The sequence below is a fragment of the Rosa chinensis genome, chromosome 7 (genome assembly GCF_002994745.2).
Source record: "Rosa chinensis cultivar Old Blush chromosome 7, RchiOBHm-V2, whole genome shotgun sequence".
In the NCBI taxonomy this organism is placed as follows: domain Eukaryota; kingdom Viridiplantae; phylum Streptophyta; class Magnoliopsida; order Rosales; family Rosaceae; genus Rosa; species Rosa chinensis.
The window spans coordinates 1112392-1134890 of NC_037094.1; the positions used below are offsets into that span (position 1 = coordinate 1112392).

General features: G+C 38.7%; 1 protein-coding gene across 1 annotated transcript; it reads right to left on the reverse strand.

Moving 5' to 3' along the window:
* Positions 1-5618: 5618 nt before the first annotated feature.
* On the reverse strand, positions 5619-9362 carry LOC112179156 (probable auxin efflux carrier component 1c). Its single transcript, XM_024317493.2, has 6 exons — positions 7745-9362; positions 7396-7642; positions 7038-7123; positions 6470-6627; positions 6072-6148; positions 5619-5972 (listed from the first exon to the last, which is right to left on the reverse strand). The coding sequence occupies exons 1-6, from the start codon at positions 8973-8975 to the stop codon at positions 5906-5908; spliced, it is 1866 nt and encodes a 621-aa protein (XP_024173261.1). The 5' UTR covers positions 8976-9362; the 3' UTR covers positions 5619-5905.
* Positions 9363-22499: the final 13137 nt, after the last annotated feature.

Below are 22499 nucleotides of genomic sequence, written 5' to 3' on the forward strand. Positions count from 1 at the left end.
TGTCTGCCATATATGTCTCTGAATCTCATGCATGTAAAATATCTTGGATGTTCTATAGTATTCCGGAACCCGGATTATTGAAATTCATGAGCCTTGATTGGCTAGCTCGTAACTATAGGACATGCAGTAAATAATGATTAATCTAAATATGCTCAACACAATGAGCTAATCAGAAGGCTGCTAACTCCGGAATATTGAAACTCCGGAGCAGGAACACTCGGTATAGATTAATAGAACTCTGTTATAATGCTGATTGGTTAAGTAAAGCAGCAAGCATAAGAAAGCACATGCAGCAGTGAAAGTGGCTCGTACTTGCAGTTAGGGAAGAGAACAATAGAGTTCAAGACATTATAGGATGATATAGAAGTTTCTGTGGGTCAGGTTATTCAAAGTCTCGTTGTGGCGTTTTGAAAGATCAAAGAAAGGGTTTAGGGTTCATGAGATATCCATTTTCACTTTTCATAAACCTGGAAAGGAAACTGGTCAAGTTGGGCTCATTTTGTATGATCGATCAATACTGTTTGGCTAGCTATGCATTATCATTCATCTTTCCAACAAAATGAACTTGCTTCAAAAACCATTGAAATTTCAGTGGCATGGGGTGGAGCGGGGTCCCAAATACTTAATCAGATGATTAATTATCATTACTAGTGTTTTAAATTAGTACTGTTGCATATCCTTTTTGCTTTAAGGTAATGGCTACCAGTTATGTATTATGGTGTTATATATGCAGCATTTCATTTAGATCGATCATGTGATCAGTTAAACTAATCACTAGGGATCCAAATATCTCTTATTGTTTTTAAAGACAGCTGATGAAAACTCTCTCTTAAAAGTTTTCTAGGCCAAGAGAATAATCCGTGCTCGAGGGATTTTGTCAGAACGCTTCCTCCCCCCTGGCCACCAATAATATATTGAGATTTAACTCCAATAAGCGTCGGTGGGATTTGAACCCAAGTGTGGTGGTTCCACACCTGGAGGCTCTTACCAACTCGACCGCTGAAAACACTACTTTGAAATATCTGAGTACAGATATAAATATATGATCTTGTGGTGGAATGTACATGATGCTTGCTCCATTTATATGAAATTCAATAGGAGAAGGGATACTGAATCTAATCTATTCATGTTTCACGTGCAAACAGAAATATTGATGGATTTAACAATCATGAAAGTGAATGCAATCACTTAATATGTACTCTTCTTCCCTTTTTTTTTTTTCTTCCTGGACGACAATGTAACTCCCCACCCACCTCATTTCTTATGTCGGTGAGATTTGAACTCGTTCAAGGTTTTAATTAGGTTAGCTAACCAACATGCCACGACTCACATATATACTTATACATGTTCTAATTTTTTATTTTTACTTTTTTACTTTTTATTCTTCAAAAATAATAAACTAGATGTTCGACGTATTTTCTCAAATAAATTCTAATCAAACATAATTGAACAAGTGATCGAACCAACTTAACATGCGGACTTATACATCTCTCCGGAGAAAATAAGGGAGTGCTTGATCAAAAACAGTACAAACCTAGGGCTTTTATAATCAAACATATATATAGAATGAAAAGACTGCATTTAGTATGTTAGATGCATATCATATCCCTTTCAAATTCAGTGTCTGAGATATTTGGGATGGGATGGGAATCTCTTCAAACGGATGAACGAAACAAGCACAAACGCGCGCGCACACCTCTGTGTATCTGTGTGTCTCTCTCTGTCTCTTACGATAAATGAAAACATGTAAAAAAAAAAAAAAGAATTACAGAGAGATGAAGAGGTAGCTGGGAAAGGGAAAGGTCTGAAAGGAAAGGGATCGAATACCAATCAGCCATTCGCTTCTAGCTAGGGTTCTAGCTAGGGTTAAGATGAATATGAATCCTGACGTGACAAAATCACAAAGCATTGTCTTGGGAAGGGCCGACCCAACATAAGGTAGTGGGAGACAATCTAAACGTTACCCACAACCCACAAAGCAAAACGCTAAAATGAAAAAGCTTCAACCCAGATTTTTATTTTTATTTTTTAAATATATGCTTCATATATGTTTGGTTTCTGATAAAGGCGAGACTGACGTTGCTGGCCTTTTCTTCTGCAAATTTTAGTGCTTTGTTTTGCATATTGTCCAGTAGCAAGTCCCTCCCTCTTTTTTCTTTCTCCAAGTACTTAGCATTGGAAGGAAGGCATCTGGCTAGCTGCCTTGATCCCCACTAAATGACTAAAATCTAAAGCAAAGTTTGCAATTTGGTTCTCGATCTCTTTCATACAAGTGCGTGCGTGCGTGCTACCATATATATAAAGATTTGATTATATTCTTGGCGGAGCATAAAAACTAGAGCAAGCATGTTCAAAGTTTAGGTAGCTAGTGCAATGTGCATGGACCATAATATTATATATCCTCTAGCTTCTCGTCCTCGTCCTCTTTTCTTTATGTTTTCTGCTTTGTTTTCTTCTTCTTCAACTCCATCTTCTTAATTAATCATTGTAATGAGGTTTTCTTTAATTCTTGGTGTGTATCAATGGGTTCTTTCATCATCTCTGTTCGATCTCTACTGATATATATTATCCTCCAAAAGAAAAAGTGAATTATTAATGCATGATATGACATTCGCAACAAGGCGTCCCTGATTACATTTGCTCATCTCATCCATATACTATGATTATAGTACGTAGTTAGACGTATAGCGATTAGGGTTTAGTATGTTCAACTTAATTGAACACACAAGTTTAATTTAGACACATGCACAAGATCAAAATATCAAAGAATCAAACATAAAAATCGCACTCCATATAATGGTTGTTTCGATCAAGCTGTTCTTCATAATATTTTTTCTTCTTCAAGTATTATCTATTCAAACAAACAGAAATTAAGAAGAGAGAATGAAAATGGTACTTCAATTTGTTTAACAGGATCTGATCGACTCCGTGCTTGAGAAACATATATAGTGTCACTTCTAAGTGGATGTCTTATCCAACATGAAGTTTTTAATTAGTACTACTCTTCACGGGTGGGTGCTTATTATAATTGAGTTCTTTGCAAGCAAAAAAATGGGAAACTCCGCATCTTTATATAGGGCTCATGATGATCCTTTCCAGTTTTCCATGGAACACTTTTAATTAACAACTAGAAAAGAAAAAAGAAAAAACAGGAGATATCTACTTTAAAAGTCAAGCATGCGTCTCAAAACAAGTTTCGGCTTTCATAGGTCATGCTAGGGTGATTCTAGGTGTTGAATATATATCATCACAAATGAAATTTTTCGTAAGCTTATTGAAGGGTTCACATAGATGTATTTTACAAGCTTTTGAGAAGAAAATATTCGTGAAATTATCTCAAACAGTTTATGCAAAGGGCAAGAATAAAGGAGGAGGTATGCTTAAACTGCATAATTATGCGATATACACCTTTAAATGTGGCATAAAATTTTCTTTGAATCCACTCCTTGTTCCTATACGGCTCAATATATGCTGCTTTGTCAATAACCAGACTAATATTTTTAGCATGCAATTGAAAATAAACAAGAATAAACTAAACGTATATTCTAAAAGTTCTCATCACAGCCTTGATCACTTTAATTTTTAGCCGTAAAAAAAGAAAAATAAAAGTTGCAAACACTTTTGGAATTTGTTTCTAAACAGCAATGGAGGGGCATCTTGACCCTTATCCCCGGCCAGTTTTTGGTGCAGGCCATACATGATTGAGGATGGCAAAGTAAAGTCCTCTGCTATATATGAGAGCAGCCAATATTATCAGCACAATAATTTACTGGCAATATTTAATAAAGAAGAGAAATTTTTAATTCATATCTGGTGTGGTCTGCCATGCTCTGTATCCATAAAACCCATGCTTTGTTATATATATGTTTCATCCTTGATTATTCTACAGAACTAATAATGAAATACAGGAACAGAGTTTGGTTGAAAAGATTGAATGATGTTAGGTTCTAACTTGTAAGTGCATGATACTATTGACTTCCGCCATACAAATTGTCTGTCCTTTACTCATAAATTTCTAAAGGCCATGAACTCCTCCTACGACTATGTATATATAATCTTCGGAGCATATATGTAATCTATCTCTCTCTCTCACTCTATATATATATGGATTGACAGCCACAGAGACTAATTTAAGTATTCTAACTTGTCATCGCTTTTTTATTAGTGTATAATGCACGGCTTGTTTGTAGAAGCAAGAGATGTTTTACTCAAAAAGCTCGATTTACAAACTCACAAAGGGACGTGATCAAATTCTTCAATGTGAAAAAGTCTGATTAAGAAGAAAAAATTACAGTGAAAGGGAAAGGTGTCTGGAAAAGGTAATGTGTGTAATAGAATAAAGGAGATGAAATGAAGAAAGAAGCAAGGAAAAAGGAGAGGAAGCTTTGGATCGTGACTATTGGAGAGACAATATTCCAAATAGGTCTCCATCAAAATCGAAGCCCCGCATTGTAATGGAGGGCCATAGTTCATAGCACTATGGATATGCACATATATTAGCTCCCTTATATAAGCAAGATCCCCATTACAACAAAGATCAAACCCAATAGTTAGGGTATATAAGCAAAAAACCTAAGGCACGACTCCATACTTGAACGGCCATCAGTAGTTAGCATTGGATTAAAGTGTGAGGGAATAGAGGGGAAAGTTTAAACTTGTGGAGATCAAATTAAGTGATGTTTATTAATTAACCCCATAGATTCTAGGTCTTTGCTCATTTGATTCTCGGTTTGATGTTTTAAGAATCCTAATAAAATAGCTGATGACAAATCATGGTACGTCTTGCTCTAATTTGGTGTGGTGAGATGATCCTCCACCTATTATAGTATCGCATTGTAATAGCGACATTAGAGGTCTGCCTTAATTTCGTTTCATTTAGTCTGTTGTTTGTTTTTTTAGGAGATATTGGTTTTGGTTCCCCTCCTTCATTCTCCTTCTTTGATTAATAAAATGGTGCGATATGAAGACTTTATTCCTCCCCTATCCGTAATTTTTTAGCCAAAAAAATAAATAAAATCCTAATAAATATCTAAGAGTGAAGGAACTGTTTGAGAGACGTAAAGCACTAAAGATTGGATTAGAGCTTTTTTCACCTTGCTTTTCAAAGAAAATTTTCTAAATCCACCTATCACTATTTTAAAAAGTAGGAAGGAAGCTTAAAACGTGTGATGTATCAAGTGGTAAGAGATGTTTGCTCATTGATTTCGTTCTTTACGTTTAAATAAAGAGTTGTAATGAATGTCTCAAGAGATGATTAAATTTTAAGGAGTATATAGCACGTGTTATGGCGTAAGTTTATGTGGTCTTCCCCATCAAAATAAAATTTTCCAAATCAGCATGCCACTTCTAAAAGCTTGAGGGGTTTCTATCTTTCTAAATGAAAGCTTGAACTTCGTTCCACTCTTTCAAACTGCAAATGATAGTAAGATTCCAATGCTTTTGATATGTGGACAGACTACAGAGGAAATCATGGCAATCTAGCTAAGCAAGTAAAAGAGTCTGAGAAAAGAACAGGAGGGAAGACTGAATTTAGAACATGTGGGACTGGGTGTAATACAAACTCGTATCATCACATCCACCACTTTCCCTTTACTTTTCCTTCCCCTAATTCCTGTAGCTGATCAAAATTTTCCAAGTAGAATTGGAGAGACTAAGATTATAATTAACAAACTACAGAGAGACAGAGAAAACATTCTTTTAAAATAAATTCACTACAAACTGATTTTACAATTATACTAGCAAAAGAGGTGCATTCAAAATAAAGACTCATTCTTTCTTCCATTTCCACCCATCTATTTCTCATTTTTCCTTCTAATTTTTGATGCACTAGCTCCCCAATTGAATGCTTGCTTCTTTGAAATATTTGAATGCAAAAGCCATTCCAGGTCTCAACCGCTCTGGTTCTTCATAGCCCCAGCATTATGTAGTAGACAAGCGTAATGGGCAACGCGATCAACATGCCGAATATAACTCTGCATTTCGAACCATTAATTTTTAGTATCATTGAAATCTAAAGGGGATAAGATATGATAAGATGCTTAAGTTCTGTTTGAACAAGAAATTCGACTGACCCTGTGCTGAGAATATCAGGGTGTACGTTGTATTCCTTGGCAAAGACAAAGGGGACAATTCCTTGGGGTAGAGCTGCCTGTGATTTGTTTGGCCATTCAAACACAATAATGTTAATAATTTCACAAATGTTTCTTTGTACATAACACAAGCTGCAAACATGTCCCTGTTAAATCAAATGCTCAACTAGATTTAACCAAGCACAAAACCAGTGAGATACAAAAACAGTGAAAAACCTAAAGGGTATCCTGAGAAAATGAAAATAAATGATAAAAAAAGCTTATCTTGAGGTGTGAGAATAATTAGAAAAAATTAGAGGGTTTTTGAAGCATTATGTTGGTTGTGTCAGAAGGAGGCAGAATAGAGAGAGAGAGAGAGAAGGGTTTTTAGGGTTAGTGACCTGGACAATGGCAACATGTAAGAGAGTGCCCCTAAGGCCAACAGCAATGGAAGCAGCTGCCATGACAGCTGGACCTGTAAGGAATCTCACAGCCATAGTAAAAGCTGCAATGGAATTTCCACATGCTATGATCCGTGGTTGTAAAGCCATAAACAGACCTGCAAAAGCAAAATCACATCCCCAAAAAACCCAGGAGCACTTGATAAGCAAACCAGATTTCAGAAGCAAACCTAAAAGCAAAACGCATGCCCTTCCCATCATCACCATCACACCACTGTCACACTAGCCTAGACCTTTCATCATCACCACCACTACTAACCCACCCTTTCAAATCAAAATCAAAATCAAAAAGATTCATAAAGACAACCAACTCCAGACACTATGATATCCTAAGCAGACAGTTTTGCTTTTTTTTCTTCCTTCCCCTGCTTTTTCAGACAAATAATAATGCAACGCATGCAAAGAAATAAATACTGTTCCAGAATATTAATTAATTCATTTAAAGCTTAACTCCCCCCCCAAAAAAAATGATGGAGTACTGCAGTAGTATGTATACTGATTTACTGACCAAGACTGAACATGGCCATCCCAAGCCCTGCGTCTGATAGAATGGCTATCGACTTTGCTATGAGTGCTGGCATTTCTAGATGCCACCTGCAACACCCAAAAAATATCACCCAAAAAATAAATCAAAATAATCTCAGGTATTGTTGGATTCACTAGGACACTGTACAGAAAGTGACAGCAAGTTAAGGACCGAAAATGGGACTGTTTGGAACTTCGTAACCGAGAAACAGAAACCGTTGGATCGATAATAGTTTGTGACATATTTCTTTTAACTACCTAATCCAACGGTTCGGGATTCTTGAGTTTCAATACTCGAAAACACCGTATGACGTCATAACTCTAGAAATTTTTTAAACTACCTGAAGGATACCAGAGACCAAGTGAGGCCGATCAAGCTTGAGTAAGTGTTTGGGTTTCTGATCAATTTTCTCCAGACCATGATGAGAATCAGCCTCGTCATCACACTCGTCGGAGGCATCACTTTGGCCTTATTCACATCCACTTTCTCACCCTCATTCATGTTCATCTGATCCACGACTCTGTTCCCAAAGCTGAACTCATCTCTCTCCACCATGTACTCTTCTTGGTTCTCTCTTCTACCCTCCACTAATTAACCACATTATAAATCCCAAATTAATGACCTTTTAAGCTAAAACAAGCAACATCTCTTAACTCAAAACATGAAAATTCATGAATTAAAGATCGAACCTTTTCCCGGAGAAACGGCCAATTTGACTTCTTTCTGATCATGACCAGCGGCCCCATATTCATTGCTACCAAACACATCAGAAACAGGAGAAGCACTGGAGCTCCAGACAAACATATGAAGATCCCTACCGCCGTCCTGAGCCGCCGGCCCATTAGGCCCATTTCCATTAGGCCTCTTGGGAGCGACAACGTTCTTAGAGGCCGCCGTGGTAGGCGAGAACATTCCAGGATTCGGGGCCGGGTAATGCGCTGTTGTATTGTTCCCTCCTCCTTGGTAATGATACCTCGGCTTGTTGCTGCCAGCTGCAGCAGCACCCACGGCGGCGCCGCCGTCGTCCTCATAATTCGACGGCCGCGGCGTCGGGCCTCTGGACGCCGTCAACGGCCCTCCGAAAACGTCGGAGGACCCAAAATTCGAGTTCCGGCCGGCGGCCATCATGGAGTAAAAGTCAGTGTGGTTGAAGCTGGAACCTCTGGGAGTAGGGTTTCTGGATGATTGTAGCGAGTAAATCTCTGCATTGGTGAGATTGGAGGGGCGGGGAGTATTGGAGGAGAGCCCTTGAGAATGAGACCTTCTGGAGTAAATGTCAGACCTTGAGGCGTTGGATTTTCTAACAGTTACGTGGAGCTTGCCGTCTTCTTTGATTTCGGCTTCGGTCTCGAGAGGTTGTCTGCCATCCAAGGACATGATATCGGAGTCGACGTGGATGGAGACGATGGAGCCGGCGGTGTCGGGGAACTGCTCGGAGATGAGGAGCCGGGCGCCACGGTATTCGAACATGAAGAGCATCAATGTGTACCAGATAATGCACTGGAGGACGACGATTTGGACCATGAGGCTGCCGGAGAAGTCGCCGTACATTCCTTTGAGGAGCGGGATTCCCATGACAAGGGTGTTGGGGAGAGTGGAGACGGAGAAGAGGGTGATGGTCCACTCGAGGCAGCCGCGTTTGCTGACTTTGGACCAGACGCCGAGGACGGCGAGGACGATCAGCTTCTGGAGAGTGTCGGCGGCGAGGAAGCGGGTGTTCATGGCGTAGGGGTTGTTGGAGGAGATGAAGTGGAAGGAGAGTAAGGGAACGGCGAAGAGGGCAACGAACCGGTTGATGCCGGAGCACTGGTCGGGGGTGAAGATCTTCCACCACTTGACGGAGCCGTAGGCCAAGACCATGGCCACGTATAGCGGAACCACCGCCGTCATGACGTGGTAGAAGTCGGATAATGTGATCATCCTTCCTTAAACAATGACCTGATTAGCTCGAAGGAAAGAAAGAGGCCAACTTTAGCTTAGCTCAGCTAAAAATGAACCAGCGGTGTATGGTATCTAAGTTAAAGAAGAATGAAGCTGAAGAAGAATAAGAAGGAGAAAGTGGTGGTGGTGGTGGTGGTGGTGGGAGTGATGATGAGAATTGAAAAGGGTGAGAGGGGAATGGGAAGAGAGCATGTGTTTTGGTTTTATGGGGGTGTGGAGTACTGAGAGCAGTGCAGAGAGTAAAAATAAACTTTTTGAGAGCTTTGAGAGAGCAAAGCCTTTGCAGCACTTGCAGTCTCCAAAGCACAAACACTGGTTAAGCAGCTCAGCCCTCTCTGTCTCTCTCTCTCCCCGCTTTATTTATTTGGGTCTTTTTTTTTTCCTTTTTCTTTTTTGTAATTTCGATTTAGTTTCTGGGTCCTGGGACCTTTGGGTATTTGATTGAATACTCACATCACACACATGTACACTTGAGGCATGAATTGTAAGTTGGTGTCTGGCTCTATCTGGTGGTTATGGGTCTACTGGTTTGCATAAAGCAGAGAATGAAAAAGCAAATTGGGTAGAGGTGGCTGTAACTAGTTGTTTGTGGAGCCTTTTTCAGCTTTGAAAATCCCCGCTGCTATCTTTTTATTCTGTGGGATTCTCTTTTATTTTCTTATTGGATTTGGATTCAATCCCTTTAACCTTGGGTTGTACATATCATGGGCTAGCCCTGTCACTGTTCATGTTTCTCTTTCTTGTACACTCTTTCCTATAATGGATGAGTTAGATCACATTAACTATTTTTTTTTCTTCTTTTTGATCGCATTAACTATTTCAATCACATCTCTTTTTTGAACTATTACTCTGTAAATGTTGCTCGAATGCACTCTAAACATTGCCGTTGTCATCGACCGTTTTTTTTTTAAGTGTTAACACCGAATGAACTAAATGCTCAAGACACCTTCTGCTTAGAGCAAGTCAATCCGTTGGGTCACCAAATCACTTACTATTTTTTTTTTTTTTTTAGAAGAAAAGAATCCATTAATAACCAAAAAAATTACAAGCATTGGAATAACCGGTTGTGGTATCAACACCACGACACATATTCCTACCAAGATCCATAGTTATGGGTTCGTCACTAATAGTAACATCCATGAACCGAAAAGGTCCAACCCCTAACCAATTTTTCCGCCTATCACCCCAGGCTACACAGAACGATAACCAATCCCGAGCGTCACGATACAACCTCGTCACCGACATCCAGACGAACCACTCCACCCTCTTCCACACCGTGTCCATAAACAGCCAGACCACGTGCAAGGGAAATCCACCTTTCCGTTGATAACCAACCAGCATCGAAATTATAACATATTGTTCCCAGGAGTAACACCATATAGATGGCTCCACAACACGACCAAAACCTCCAAACCCTAGCTCAAAAGAGTAGGGATGATTTATTCGACCTAACCAAAAACCTGAAACTAAAACCCTAGTAAAAAACTGAAAGAAACTACCATGATTGACCATCCCTTCACGCACCAGACCAAAACTATGACAACCAACTTCCCTCTATCCAAGTTGCCCGCCGACAGACCACCGCTACAACTCTTGCCCTTCGAGCTCACCACCCCAGAGGTACCCATTCAACACCGCAAGCCACACTGATTCATCTGCCTGTCGCCGACCGGATCCAGATCTGGAAAAACATCTACTCCAATCCAATCCACCGAGAAACAAGAATGGAATCGCTGAGCACTTCCACCTCGGAACGAAATCGCTCCACCCATCTGTGCCTATCCTCTCAGGAGCCCGAACCCACAACTGCAAACATGGCCGAGCGACCCACCTCCGAACAGAGATCAGCGCCATACGATCCATGGCAAGCCGCTGCCACGATCTGGCCTCTGACCCCTTGCTCCAAGTCTGCGCCGTCGCCGAATTCCTCCTCCCAGCCTGCGCCTCTGCCTGAGAGAAGAGAATAATCATGCCAAGCCCCGACCACCGCAACGAAGATAAGATCGAAGGTCCCAAGACCCCCATCTCCCGTCCGGCAACACCTGCCATTCGTCGTTGAGGCAAGAAGCCCCGATCGACGAGGAGGCGCCGCCGGACGAGCGACCACTGCTCCTTCACTCTTTCCAAACCCTAGTTTTCTCTCCTGTTTTCTCAGTGCAGAAGTTGCCTGGGGGTCGTTTGCATGAAGTCAAATCACTTACTATTCACTACTTTTTATGTTTATTTCCACCTTTTAAGTTATGGGCACAGTTTTCAAACTAACCTGGTAACCTCTGGGTCACTTTCTTGACCTGCAAACTGACCCGGTGATCCAGGTCAATTTGGAAACTATGCTCGTGACTAAAAGAGTGAAAATAAACACTAAAAAACAGTTAATAATAACTTACCCGGTGACTCAACAGGTGAACTTACTCTTAATTTGGTGATACTAGATTTTATAGTAATTTGTGAAGATACATCTTCATGGGAAGAAGTGATCGAGGATAAGAGAGAGGTGATCACGTGGATACTAGATTGTCCATTCCTTAAACCATATCATTATTACCATTTACTGGGCTGTACTTCATATTTACTGCTTGTCATAGTGTTAGGTGGTACAACCCCCGTGTAATTAGCCGCACCGGCCAACCAGTAAATCTGGGAAGCAATTAATTCTGGCAAGACTTTAACACTCTTTCGGGTTTAACTCTGGTCTGTTTAGGGTTTATGATTTTGCACAAAAGCCACTATGGTTCACTTGGAAATAAATTCAATTGGTTCCAGCTCTTTCCTAATTAAAGGAAGAACGGACAACTACAACTTGAAGCCTTTGCCAGAAACGTAACAAACTGATCTAGATCGAAAGAAGGCCGAGATCATAACATTTAAAAAGGAGTACTTTGCGGCTTTTTGCATCTCACATTGTATTTTTTTTTTTCATATCATTTTAGCTTTTTAGGTTTAAAAGTAGAAAAGTGCATTTACTGATGCTTACTAAACGCTGCCTTGTGTTTTCTTTTCAGTTCAATACTACAAAAACGCTTATGGGGATAGTGGGTACTTTTACAGAGAACTACTAATATTGACATATCGTAGTTCTCGAAGCAATATTGTAATTGAAATTTAGAAGCTAAACTCAAACAGCTAAGCTTAGCAGCAATTGTTTTTTCATATCCGGACAAATAGTCTATCTAAACCTTTGCTGATATCAAGCAAATTAGAATTAGAATTAGGGCATGCACTCTTTAACTACTCGATAGTATTATTCTGTCAAAACCCTCCAACAAAGGTCGCAGATTAGTTTACAATGGAATACTGACATTCTAACATATGATTGGCTTGAAATGAATAGGGGGAAGGAACCAATTAGGGAATAGGTGAGTAAAATAAAACTAGGGTTTATCGCCTGGAAGTGATGAAAACGCAACAGCAGACCTAGCATGCTTCGAAGTTCATGATGAAGGCCATGGGGGTTTGGTGTTTTGGCTTGGGGTTCGCAAAGAATGAAAGCAAATGGGGGACAGAGATGGACGTGTTGCTCGCACAACTCTCTTCAAATTCCTTAACTCCAAACACCACGCTTCATTTCACGCACTGCAATGGAGGTTTTTGATTTCTAAGAGCATATACGCATGCAATCCCTCCGTTTTTATTATTATCACATTCACCACCTCATTTCATCTCTCTCTTCTTTTACTTCTCTCATACACTGGTTTCCTCTTATTCGATTTCTTCTTCCATCTTATTCGTCTCCCCGAATTGTGTCTCTCTTTCATTAGAGCTTCTTACCGTTTAATCAACAGGCTTGTCCGACCAATCATTCTCATATTGTCGCATGATTGAGTTTAATCAGAAATGTTGAAGTTATATATTCAGTGTTTTTAATGACAAAATAGAGTGTCCTAATTGTGAAATTATATATATTCTCTATGTATCGATCTATCTATAATTCAATGATCGGACTAAAATGTTGATCTAACTGCCTTATAATCATGCATTGCTTTTGTCGTATTCGTTTTTAAACTCAATTGTGTGCTCTCTCCCAAATAAATTAAGAAGAGTTAATTGGTGAGTCACTATCGCCATCAGTATTCTTTTGAATTTGAAGGGAAAGTGTGAAAGGATAGGGTTAATTAGGCAAAAAGATCGAAGCTTTAGACAATTAAGCTATATAGATAATAGTATTTGGGTAGGTGGTACGTCACCAATGTAAAATTGACCAAACTTTGTAAACTTTGGGAACATTCTGACTCGGTCCAGAGACAGAGAGAATGGTAAAGATCATACATGTTTCTAAGATCTCCTTCATTCACTTTTTTCTTTGTCTTTTGTCCCTTTTCGCCGAGGAAGATGATGACTAGTCATATGTTTAATCTCTCTGTTTTCCCAAGAGGAAATCAAGGAATAAATCATGGAGATTGGAGAGTACTAGTTCAGAATTAATTTGCTATCCCAATGGTGAATGAAATAATAGGGGTAACAATCATCAAATTAAAACAGCCATGTATACAAGAATTTACCTTTTTACATGCTTATATGATATGTGTCTGTAATTATTAGTGGTAATCAAATTGAGAGGGCATGTAAATAACCAGCAAAGATGGCAGACAAAAGCACAAGGTTAAAGCCTTAAAAGTGCTTAAACTCTCCCTATGTGCTTGCACATATAAAATGGGCTCCTCTCCCTCATGCGGTTTAGAAAACCATTTTTCGCTAATGAAAAGCGATTAGGACAAGTATAATAACAGGTACTTAAAGCTACTTTAGTTTGAGGCAAAAGAAGGGAGATTGTTAATTGCTAATTTGCATTGGTATGGTACCTTACTACCTGATCGATGGTGGATGTGTGCACTCTCAACTTTCCAAGTAGCTTTTATTTGTTGGAAATTGGGACATTTCTTATATTATTGAACTAGTGGACGCCCAAATTGACTATGGCTTTCAGCTACTTCAAATTGACTACGGATAAAAAAGGTCATCAGCCCCTTTTGGTCCATTGGAAAAGGCTATTAGAGTTAATTATTAATCTTAGGGTTATATTATGGATGTTTTGATCCATTGGACCGTTAGGGATGTTAGAGTTAATCTTATGGGCTGGAATCAAGTCCATTATGGATCTTTTGATCTATTGGGCCGTTAGGGCTCTTATAGCTATTAATCTAATGAGCTGGAACCAAGTCCATTAGGATGGGCTGGAACCAAGTCCATTGGGCTACCCGTAGAAGTATCCATTGGGATACGCTTAGAAGTTAAAGTGAACCACAAGCTGGTAATTCCAACATATAAAATCGGATTGCAGTTACACTAGTACAAATGATTTTGGGTCTCTCCCAACCAATTGAAAAACATGTTCAGAAACTTGAGACTTCCCATGGATAATTGGTAGCCAATGCCGCAAATTCCGTTGGCCCCATTTTGCCATTCCTTTTCATGCACATATGGATCGTCATTGTCATCTCTTAGCTATATAAGACAGTTAATTCGATCAGAGAAAATCTTCATCGCAGCTCAATTTTGATTAATATTTAGTTTGATTATGTTCACATCGAGGATCATTTAGTCATGCATACCAGAAGAGCGTCTGCAGGTTCATGTGGATGGGAGAAGCATGCTTGCTCCTCGAGTTGGAGATGCATGTTTGTTATGAAAGCCATGGAGATCGATCTGGTAAGGTTCCTCCATTGCTTCTTTCAACTTCCCAAGTGCCAAGCAGTATGCCTCCTGCAAATTAATACATCACATATTGTAGTATATGTATACCAAGTTCATATTGAGTCAATTAATTACAATAGCTCAAACAGCATGCAATTGTTTTTCACTCAAAGAGCCGAGGGAAAAAAAAGAAGAAGAAGAAGAACTTATGACTTATCATTGTCCTGATCGAGACCTTTTCATCAGAAATCTCAAAAGGAATTCAGATATCATGATTGTGACATTTAAGTTTGACTGGATCAAATATTACTTCAATATTGATTAATAAGCCTGATGGATGTTTACCATGAACTGATCTAGCTCTTTTTGTTGAGTAGGCACGCCTAACGCCTGTTTTACTTCTTGGCTATCATTTCTCTCTAGGTCAGCAAACTCACAATGAAAACCGACGGCCTGGAGATAATTAGCTAGGATTAACTGATTTATGAAACTTTTCACAAATATTAAGGGAAAATAATCATTTACCCAATTTCAGCTTAAAAATTGCTCACTTGCTCCTCTAATATTTTTTTAACCTCATTTACCCAAAACACTCTAAATGATTATTTCCCTAATACCCAATTAATTTTTTTTTTAAATTTTTTTTTGGGACTTTTTTGCCCTCTCCTTCTTTCTCACTTAGAGAGAGAAGTCATCCTCCACCTTACTGTGCTCCGATGACCAGTGGCCGGCCGCGGTTTCCGGCTACCAGTGACCGGAGTCCAGCGTCCAGTGACCGGAATCCGACAACCAGTCACCGGAATCCCGAATCCTACTGCGGGACTGGTGACCGGATTTCTGCGTCTGATTTTATTACCCCCCAATAATCATATTATTGCCCCCCAGTAACAAGTTCATTGGAGATCAATAATTAGTGAAAAATGAATATGTTTTTAATTTTGAATGTTTTATTAGGTTTATCCAAATAAATAATCTTATTATTGCCCCCCAATAATCTTATTATTGCCCTAATAAACATTTTATTGCCCCCCAGTAATATTATTATTGCCTCCCAATAATCTTATTATTTCCCTCAAGTGAAATGCATAAACTCCCAAAACTAAAATGAATGCACAGACACAATTGATCAATTTATATGTTCAATTGTATAAGTTCACTTTTTTTTTTTTTTTCCTTCCCCATTCTTGGAACTCAAAAAAAAAAAAATACTAAATAAAGCTATGGGCACCCTTTGGAGTGTGAGGCTGGTGCAGGACTGTTTGAGGAGATTGTGTAAGGGGATCGGAGTCCAGATGCAGTGCTTCGATTGTGAGGCAGGTGCAGGAGTGGTTGAGATCGTCTCTGATGGCAGACATCCAAGTCGAGAGAATCGACGTCGAAGCAAGCATCGAAGTAGTGATCGAAGACGTGGCCGGGGGTGTCGATGTGGGTCCCCGTGTGGGTGGGGAGCTTAATCTCCGAGCCAAAGGAATTGGCCGACGCAGTCAAACGCTGGCATGTCGGGGAGGAGATCGGGGGTGAATGAGTCCTTATCGCCAGTTTCTGCTATAGCGGTGGCTGATGTCGAAGGTTGGGCCGTTTCTGTGGACTTCGCGGCGAGGGGGGATCAGGTTGGTGGTGGTGGCGCCGGAGGAGACGTCGACGGGGGTGGTGCCCGGAATGGAAGGGTAGGCTGTGGTGGCATGGGAGAGGGTGGCCTGAAGGGAGAAGAGGAGAAGGATTGGATTCATGGTGAGAGTGCTGAGGGGAGTCGAGAGAGATAGAAAGAGAGAGTATGGGGGCAAAACTGTCATCAAATATTAGATTGGGTAAATGGGATTAAAAAACTCTTAGTGGAGCAAGTGGGCAATTGTTAGACAAAAATTGGGTAAGTGGTCACGGCTCCAAATATTAATACATGCATGCCTTAACCATAAAGGCGTTGCGAGGGATCGACACAAAAATACACACACACACATACATATATTACGTACCAAAGTGATTGTGTACCAATCGCTCATACAAAGAATAACCGGAGATTCTCCGTTTGAGATTGATGGCATTGACGGAATCTTCTTCACTTTCTTCCTAGCTCCTCTGCTTCATGATGTTCCCTCTCATCTTTCTTCTCCTGTAGATCCATCCCCTGATCCCCTTATTTTCAAATAGAAGCGAGGCGCACCACTACGAGTCTAAAACGACTCCCGCGTTCTACAAGACTACAACTACATATGCGCTGTGACTCTGTTGCCATATTTGTTCATTATGTAGAACGTCAGCAATCTCTCTCTCTCTCTCTCTCTCTCTCTCTCTGTGGTAAGAGCACAAATAAGTATTTGGTCAGACCGTCAGAGAGAGATTATGGCTATTTCGAGGTAAAAGAGTTTACTACTAATGGCTATTTCGGGTAAAAGAGTTTACTACGTACTAATGGGTAATACGCAAAAATCGAGGGCCGGGACTCAATATCTCAGTATATCTGCATACATGAAAAGTGACATAAAAACTAGTGTCCATTTGGATCGATGATCATACAAACTTTAATGTAAAACCAGGGTTTCCTTTTTTGTGTCTTCTTCCCTGTCCTTAATTATGTCGTACAAGCTAACCATGCAAGGACAGCAACGCGTCAAAGTAGTACCTTGAAGTCTTGAACAATGCGAATCACCCTGCTGATCTCAATCATCTCATATAGTCATATATACCTGATTAATTTGCATCTTTAGTTAATTGCTTAACTCAAGGAGTTCCTTGCATATTCTATCCGCGCGCAATTAGTTTTCTTTTTAAGTAAAGCAGTGAAAACTAAAACAGAAACAACAAATTTTTTATTTTTTTTCGCCATAGTGAATGTGTTCATTTGTATCAATTCGCCGTACATGTACTTGTATGACCATTTGCCAAGCATAATTAGCTGCAACGAGCCACGCTCATGCTACCGCCAGTAGTACCGATGACCATTGACAGTGTGACCCACAGAAACGCAGCCAAACAGTCTATCACCTGAGCCCCGGCTCAACCCGAGATCACTGCTAACGCGCCGCGCTAGAGGAGGCAAACGGGCCGCTAAGCACGAGCACGACACGGGCCCGGCATGCTTAAAAGCAGCCCGGCACAACCCAAGCACATTAGTGGCCAGGCACGACCCGAGCATGTTAGAATAACGGGCCGGGTTGGGCCTAGGAATATTAGTCCATTGACCCAGCCCGGCCCGAGCCCACGGCCCGAGCACGACATATTTGAGCCGACCCGTTTCAAACACAAAATTTTATTTTGTTTTTAAAAATATTAAAAAAACCACAATGATGAAATTTGAATATTAGATCTCCTTATTTAAAATCTCATAAAAATTCCACCAATGCTATTTCTTTTATGTTGTCAAAATAGTGAAAAAAAACATTATATCCTTGTTTTGACATAAAGTATTTTTTCTAAATATTAAATATATGTTTATGAATAAAGACTAATCTCATAATAATACAACTATAGAATGAAGGAAAGAATAATATGATACTAAATCTTCATTATATTAATAAAGATTAATCTCACAATAATATACTAAAAGCAATATATTTTGAGTTATTTTTTTCTTTCTTTCTTTCTTGTAGTGGAATATAAAAAATTATTAGAAAACTAATCTTAAAAAGCAAAGATTGAGAAAAACATTGTAGAACTTAATTTATTTGAATTTTCTAAATAGTTAAATAAAATTATTTTTTATTTATTCATATTAAGATTTTAAAATTGTGCTTTATAGTGGGTAGGCACGAGCACGGCTCGGCACGATATGGGCTGGACCTGGCTTAATGTTTAAGTAAATGGGTCGGCACGAGCCCGGCATGATAATAAATGGGCCGGCCCAAGTACGACACGAAGCACGACTAGGCCAGTTTAAAATGGGCCGGCCTACGCCGCGCCAACATCACCTCGCTGAAGCATTAGAAGCTGGAAACTGAAGCATCAGTCCCACTTCGAAAATAAGGAAAAAATAGTCTCTTCCCCACCTATAAAAGGTCCACTCATCTCTCCTCATTAATTACGCATTGACTACTTTACCTATTGTTATTATGTCAACATAAATACATTGACTAACTTAGGCATCGGAGGAAAGAAGACCGCCAACTGCGGTCTCCCTTTGACGCCCTTTTTATTTCATTTGACAGATAGCGGAATCAACAAAGAATACCACAAGTAACGGTTCGCTCCTCGAACTAGCGTTAACCGAGGTTCGGCTATCGCTAAATTTTAGACATTAATAGTACATACATGTATCTCATACACATATTTATAAATGTGACAATAAATTTGTTGTCATTATCGTAACTTGAGTCATATTTTGTGCAATGATAGTAATTACACCACCTACGATTTTGTTACAAGTTTTTGAACAAATTCATTTTCAATGTTGTAATTTTGGTTTAATTATATGCAAATATTGTAAACCTAATGTGATAGCTTTGTACCCAGTGTTGATTCACATAAATTGTAATATTTATTCAAGTAGATCTAAAGTGAGATTATGATAACATCACAATATCATAATTTGTCCCGCTTCGTCTCACCATCAATTTTTTAAATTATCATATAAAAGTTATGTCCGTGAAGTGAAAATTTGTTATAGATCCTTTGCTTACTCATGTATACTCATTAAATTAATTGATGCAGGGTTCATCATTAGAATTTAAATTGCCATCAAGACTATCTATCATTTGCTATAATTGGATGAGTAAGCAACTTTTGATTTGAATGGCATGTATACTTACTTGGAATGAAAAAAGTTATAAGTCGGAGACAACTAGAATTGAAGAAGTTATGAATCGGAGACAATTGGAATGAGAGAAGAAAATAATCGATATGGGAATCATTCCTAAACCCATAACCCTCCTTGGTTATCAAACAAATGATTATTCATGAATCGTTTCCTGCTAATGAGGTGGGACCTACACTCATTCCAATATTTATATATGTTAGTATATGCATAAATCTCATATAGTGGAATTATTTTCATACCTATATATGTTAGTAACGCAAGAAATCTCATACACTGAAATTATTCCCTTCATTTCCATTCACATTCTAAGTAATAAGTAAACCTGCCGTCTATAGAGTGAATTTGAAGATGATTAATTCCGGATCCGGCTCCTCTAAAGTGAGGAGTAAATTCAATTTACTTCAATTTCATAAAATCTAGCTAGGCTCTCTATTTAATCTAAGGGTCCTGAAAATTGACACATCATTATTTGATCAATTTTTGGCTTTTGGTCTAAACTCAAGTTTACTTCAGGTTAACTGCGGTGAACTCTAGCAAAAAAGAAAACTCTACTTTGCGTCAATCCTTGACTTGCTCTGCTATGTGCTTCCATGGAAACTCGCCCACAATTACAAGAAGGCATAAATATAATCAGGGTCATCGAGGCACAGAAGAAAGGGTCAAGTTCCTTTGACGTGCAAGGGTCGTTCTTCCTTTTTGTCGTTTACTTTCAGGTGATTTAGGTTTATTCAAACACATAATTTTCAGATTATGGGGAACGCAGACTCAAAGATCGTTGCTGAAATTTGATATCGGCTGTTTGATTCTTTTGTTTTTGACTAGCTGGGCTAACTTTTAGTGGAGTTTGATAGATGCACTTAAGGTGTTCGATGAATTGACAAACTCAAAATTTTTGTATTGAAATTAAATTTTGTTCAAGTAAACATGTAGTATGATCTTCGTATTAGGCATTAAAGGCCAGAAAGGTGATTTTGCTCTTCATCTTTACTAATTTTTTTTTTCTTTTTGGGTTTGGATGCTGTAAGAAACTCAAGTGCTCAAGCCTTCTATCCAGTGGTTTGTATATAGTCTTAAACCCTGTCATTGAAATTTTGTTTATCTCTTTAGCCTACAACTAAGTTGACAGCTCGATATGAAATGTGTGGCAAACGAGCTTTCTTTACCCTGAGGAACATAGAGGAGATGAAGACTGAACTGATTGGCGAGACTGATGTCTACATGTGTGTTTGTCGCCAACACTATGTCAATGGACAAAAGTTACAAGAAGGGTTGTGGAGTCTCATAAATCTAAGAGTGGTACCATTATAGAAGCAACTCCAGTTATTCAGTAACAGCAGTTGCTCTTTCACTGCCTATTTAGAAGCAGCCGCTCCTACCCAGTTATTCAGTAACCGCAGTTGCTTGAACCTTTAGCCCTTTGTTAGGTTTTTATTTTAATCTTTTCTATAAAATTTTTGTTCAGCTATATCACTGGCTTCTTTTGGTTTCCTCAACTGAATATTAATCCGGTTCCTCAACCCTTTATTCTCGAGAGAGTCATGATATTCTCCCTTGCATTATATATCTAGCTTTTTAAAATCATCAAATGAAGAGTTAAACGTGCATGAGAGTACTAGCTACTTCTTCAGGTACATTTGATAGTGAAGCTTAACATAAGGGCTAGCATTGATTAATGATATAGAGATAAAACTCCATCATTCAAATCATCTCAACTATATATACTTCCTTCTAGATTCATGAAACTTTTAATAGCAACAGAAAATAAAAATACGGTAACAACCATCTGCATCTAGTTTTGGACAGATATATAGAAGATTACTATGTATGATAACCAACTAAACGAGTAGACAATTATTTCTTTCTCTTTCTTGATGGTGGAGCTCCATGATCCTATATGACAAGAAAGAAAAAAATTACATTGTGTTGCATATATGATAAACATATGATATGTTAAGTCAAAGACATTGATACTAAAAATCTTATTACATGAGAGTCTTGAGATAGTGATTGATTCTCAGTAGAGGATTTCTTATTTCTCTTTCAATCAAGAGACTTATTGATGCCCTCATCCAAAATACCTATTGTACTGTTATCCGTCCCACTTCATATGTAATAAAACAAGACAAATATTAACTATAAGATACAACGATTCACAACTATAGAAATATTAATCATTTAATGGATGCTGGTATCTTTTATCCATTAGGATTATTAGATTGACAACAAGCTATCGACAAGTTTCTGCAATTTCCGTTCATATATTGTTTAAATATGAAGTTTTCAAATATGCACTTTGTTCATAGACTTTGCATTAGGCATAGATAAACTGATAAAGAAATCAAACTGATGTAGATCTTGTCCAAATATGCACTTTGTTCATAGACTTTGCATTAGGCATAGATAAACTGATAAAGAAATCAAACTGATGTAGTTCTAGATGCAATATGTGTGTGTAGTAGCAGCAGCAGCAGCACAACTACTCACATCAGAAAAAGTTTCAACACTATGCCCACTGTTTTCTAAAATGACAATTGTCATGCAGACAGTCTTAATCTTCTGGATACTCAACTATAAATAAACCAACATTACAGTTTTTTGATACTGAAAATAGGAATTGCTGAAGAGCTACTCTGATTAATAGGATGGGAGGCATGTGATTGTGTATAAAGTACTACTGCATATTCAAATGGCGGAGACAGAGCCATGAATGATGGATGAAGATCATTATTGGTTTACTCCTCTTAGAACAAAATAAATTAACAGTATATTTTCAGTTCTTGGTCCTTTTTTTCCTATCAGAAAGTTTCTTCGTGGAAGGTTTGGACCTCAAGGATTATTAAATTAAAGTTTTCAATTTTAACTCGATTTTAACCTAATTCCTATGTGAGTAAAAATATATGGATTGACGAACAAGAGAATTTCTTATGAGTAGAACTATCTGACTTTCAGAAATCAATAAACTATGTACTTCATAAATCAGCAAAGAGAACAATTAAACTCATATCAAATAAGGTATCAAGAGGTCATTTTAAAGGAGGAACCTGATTGTGTTTATGCCTTCTTGTAACCATGGACGAGTTTCCATAGAAGCACACAGAAACAACAACGCATCAAGTCACGCA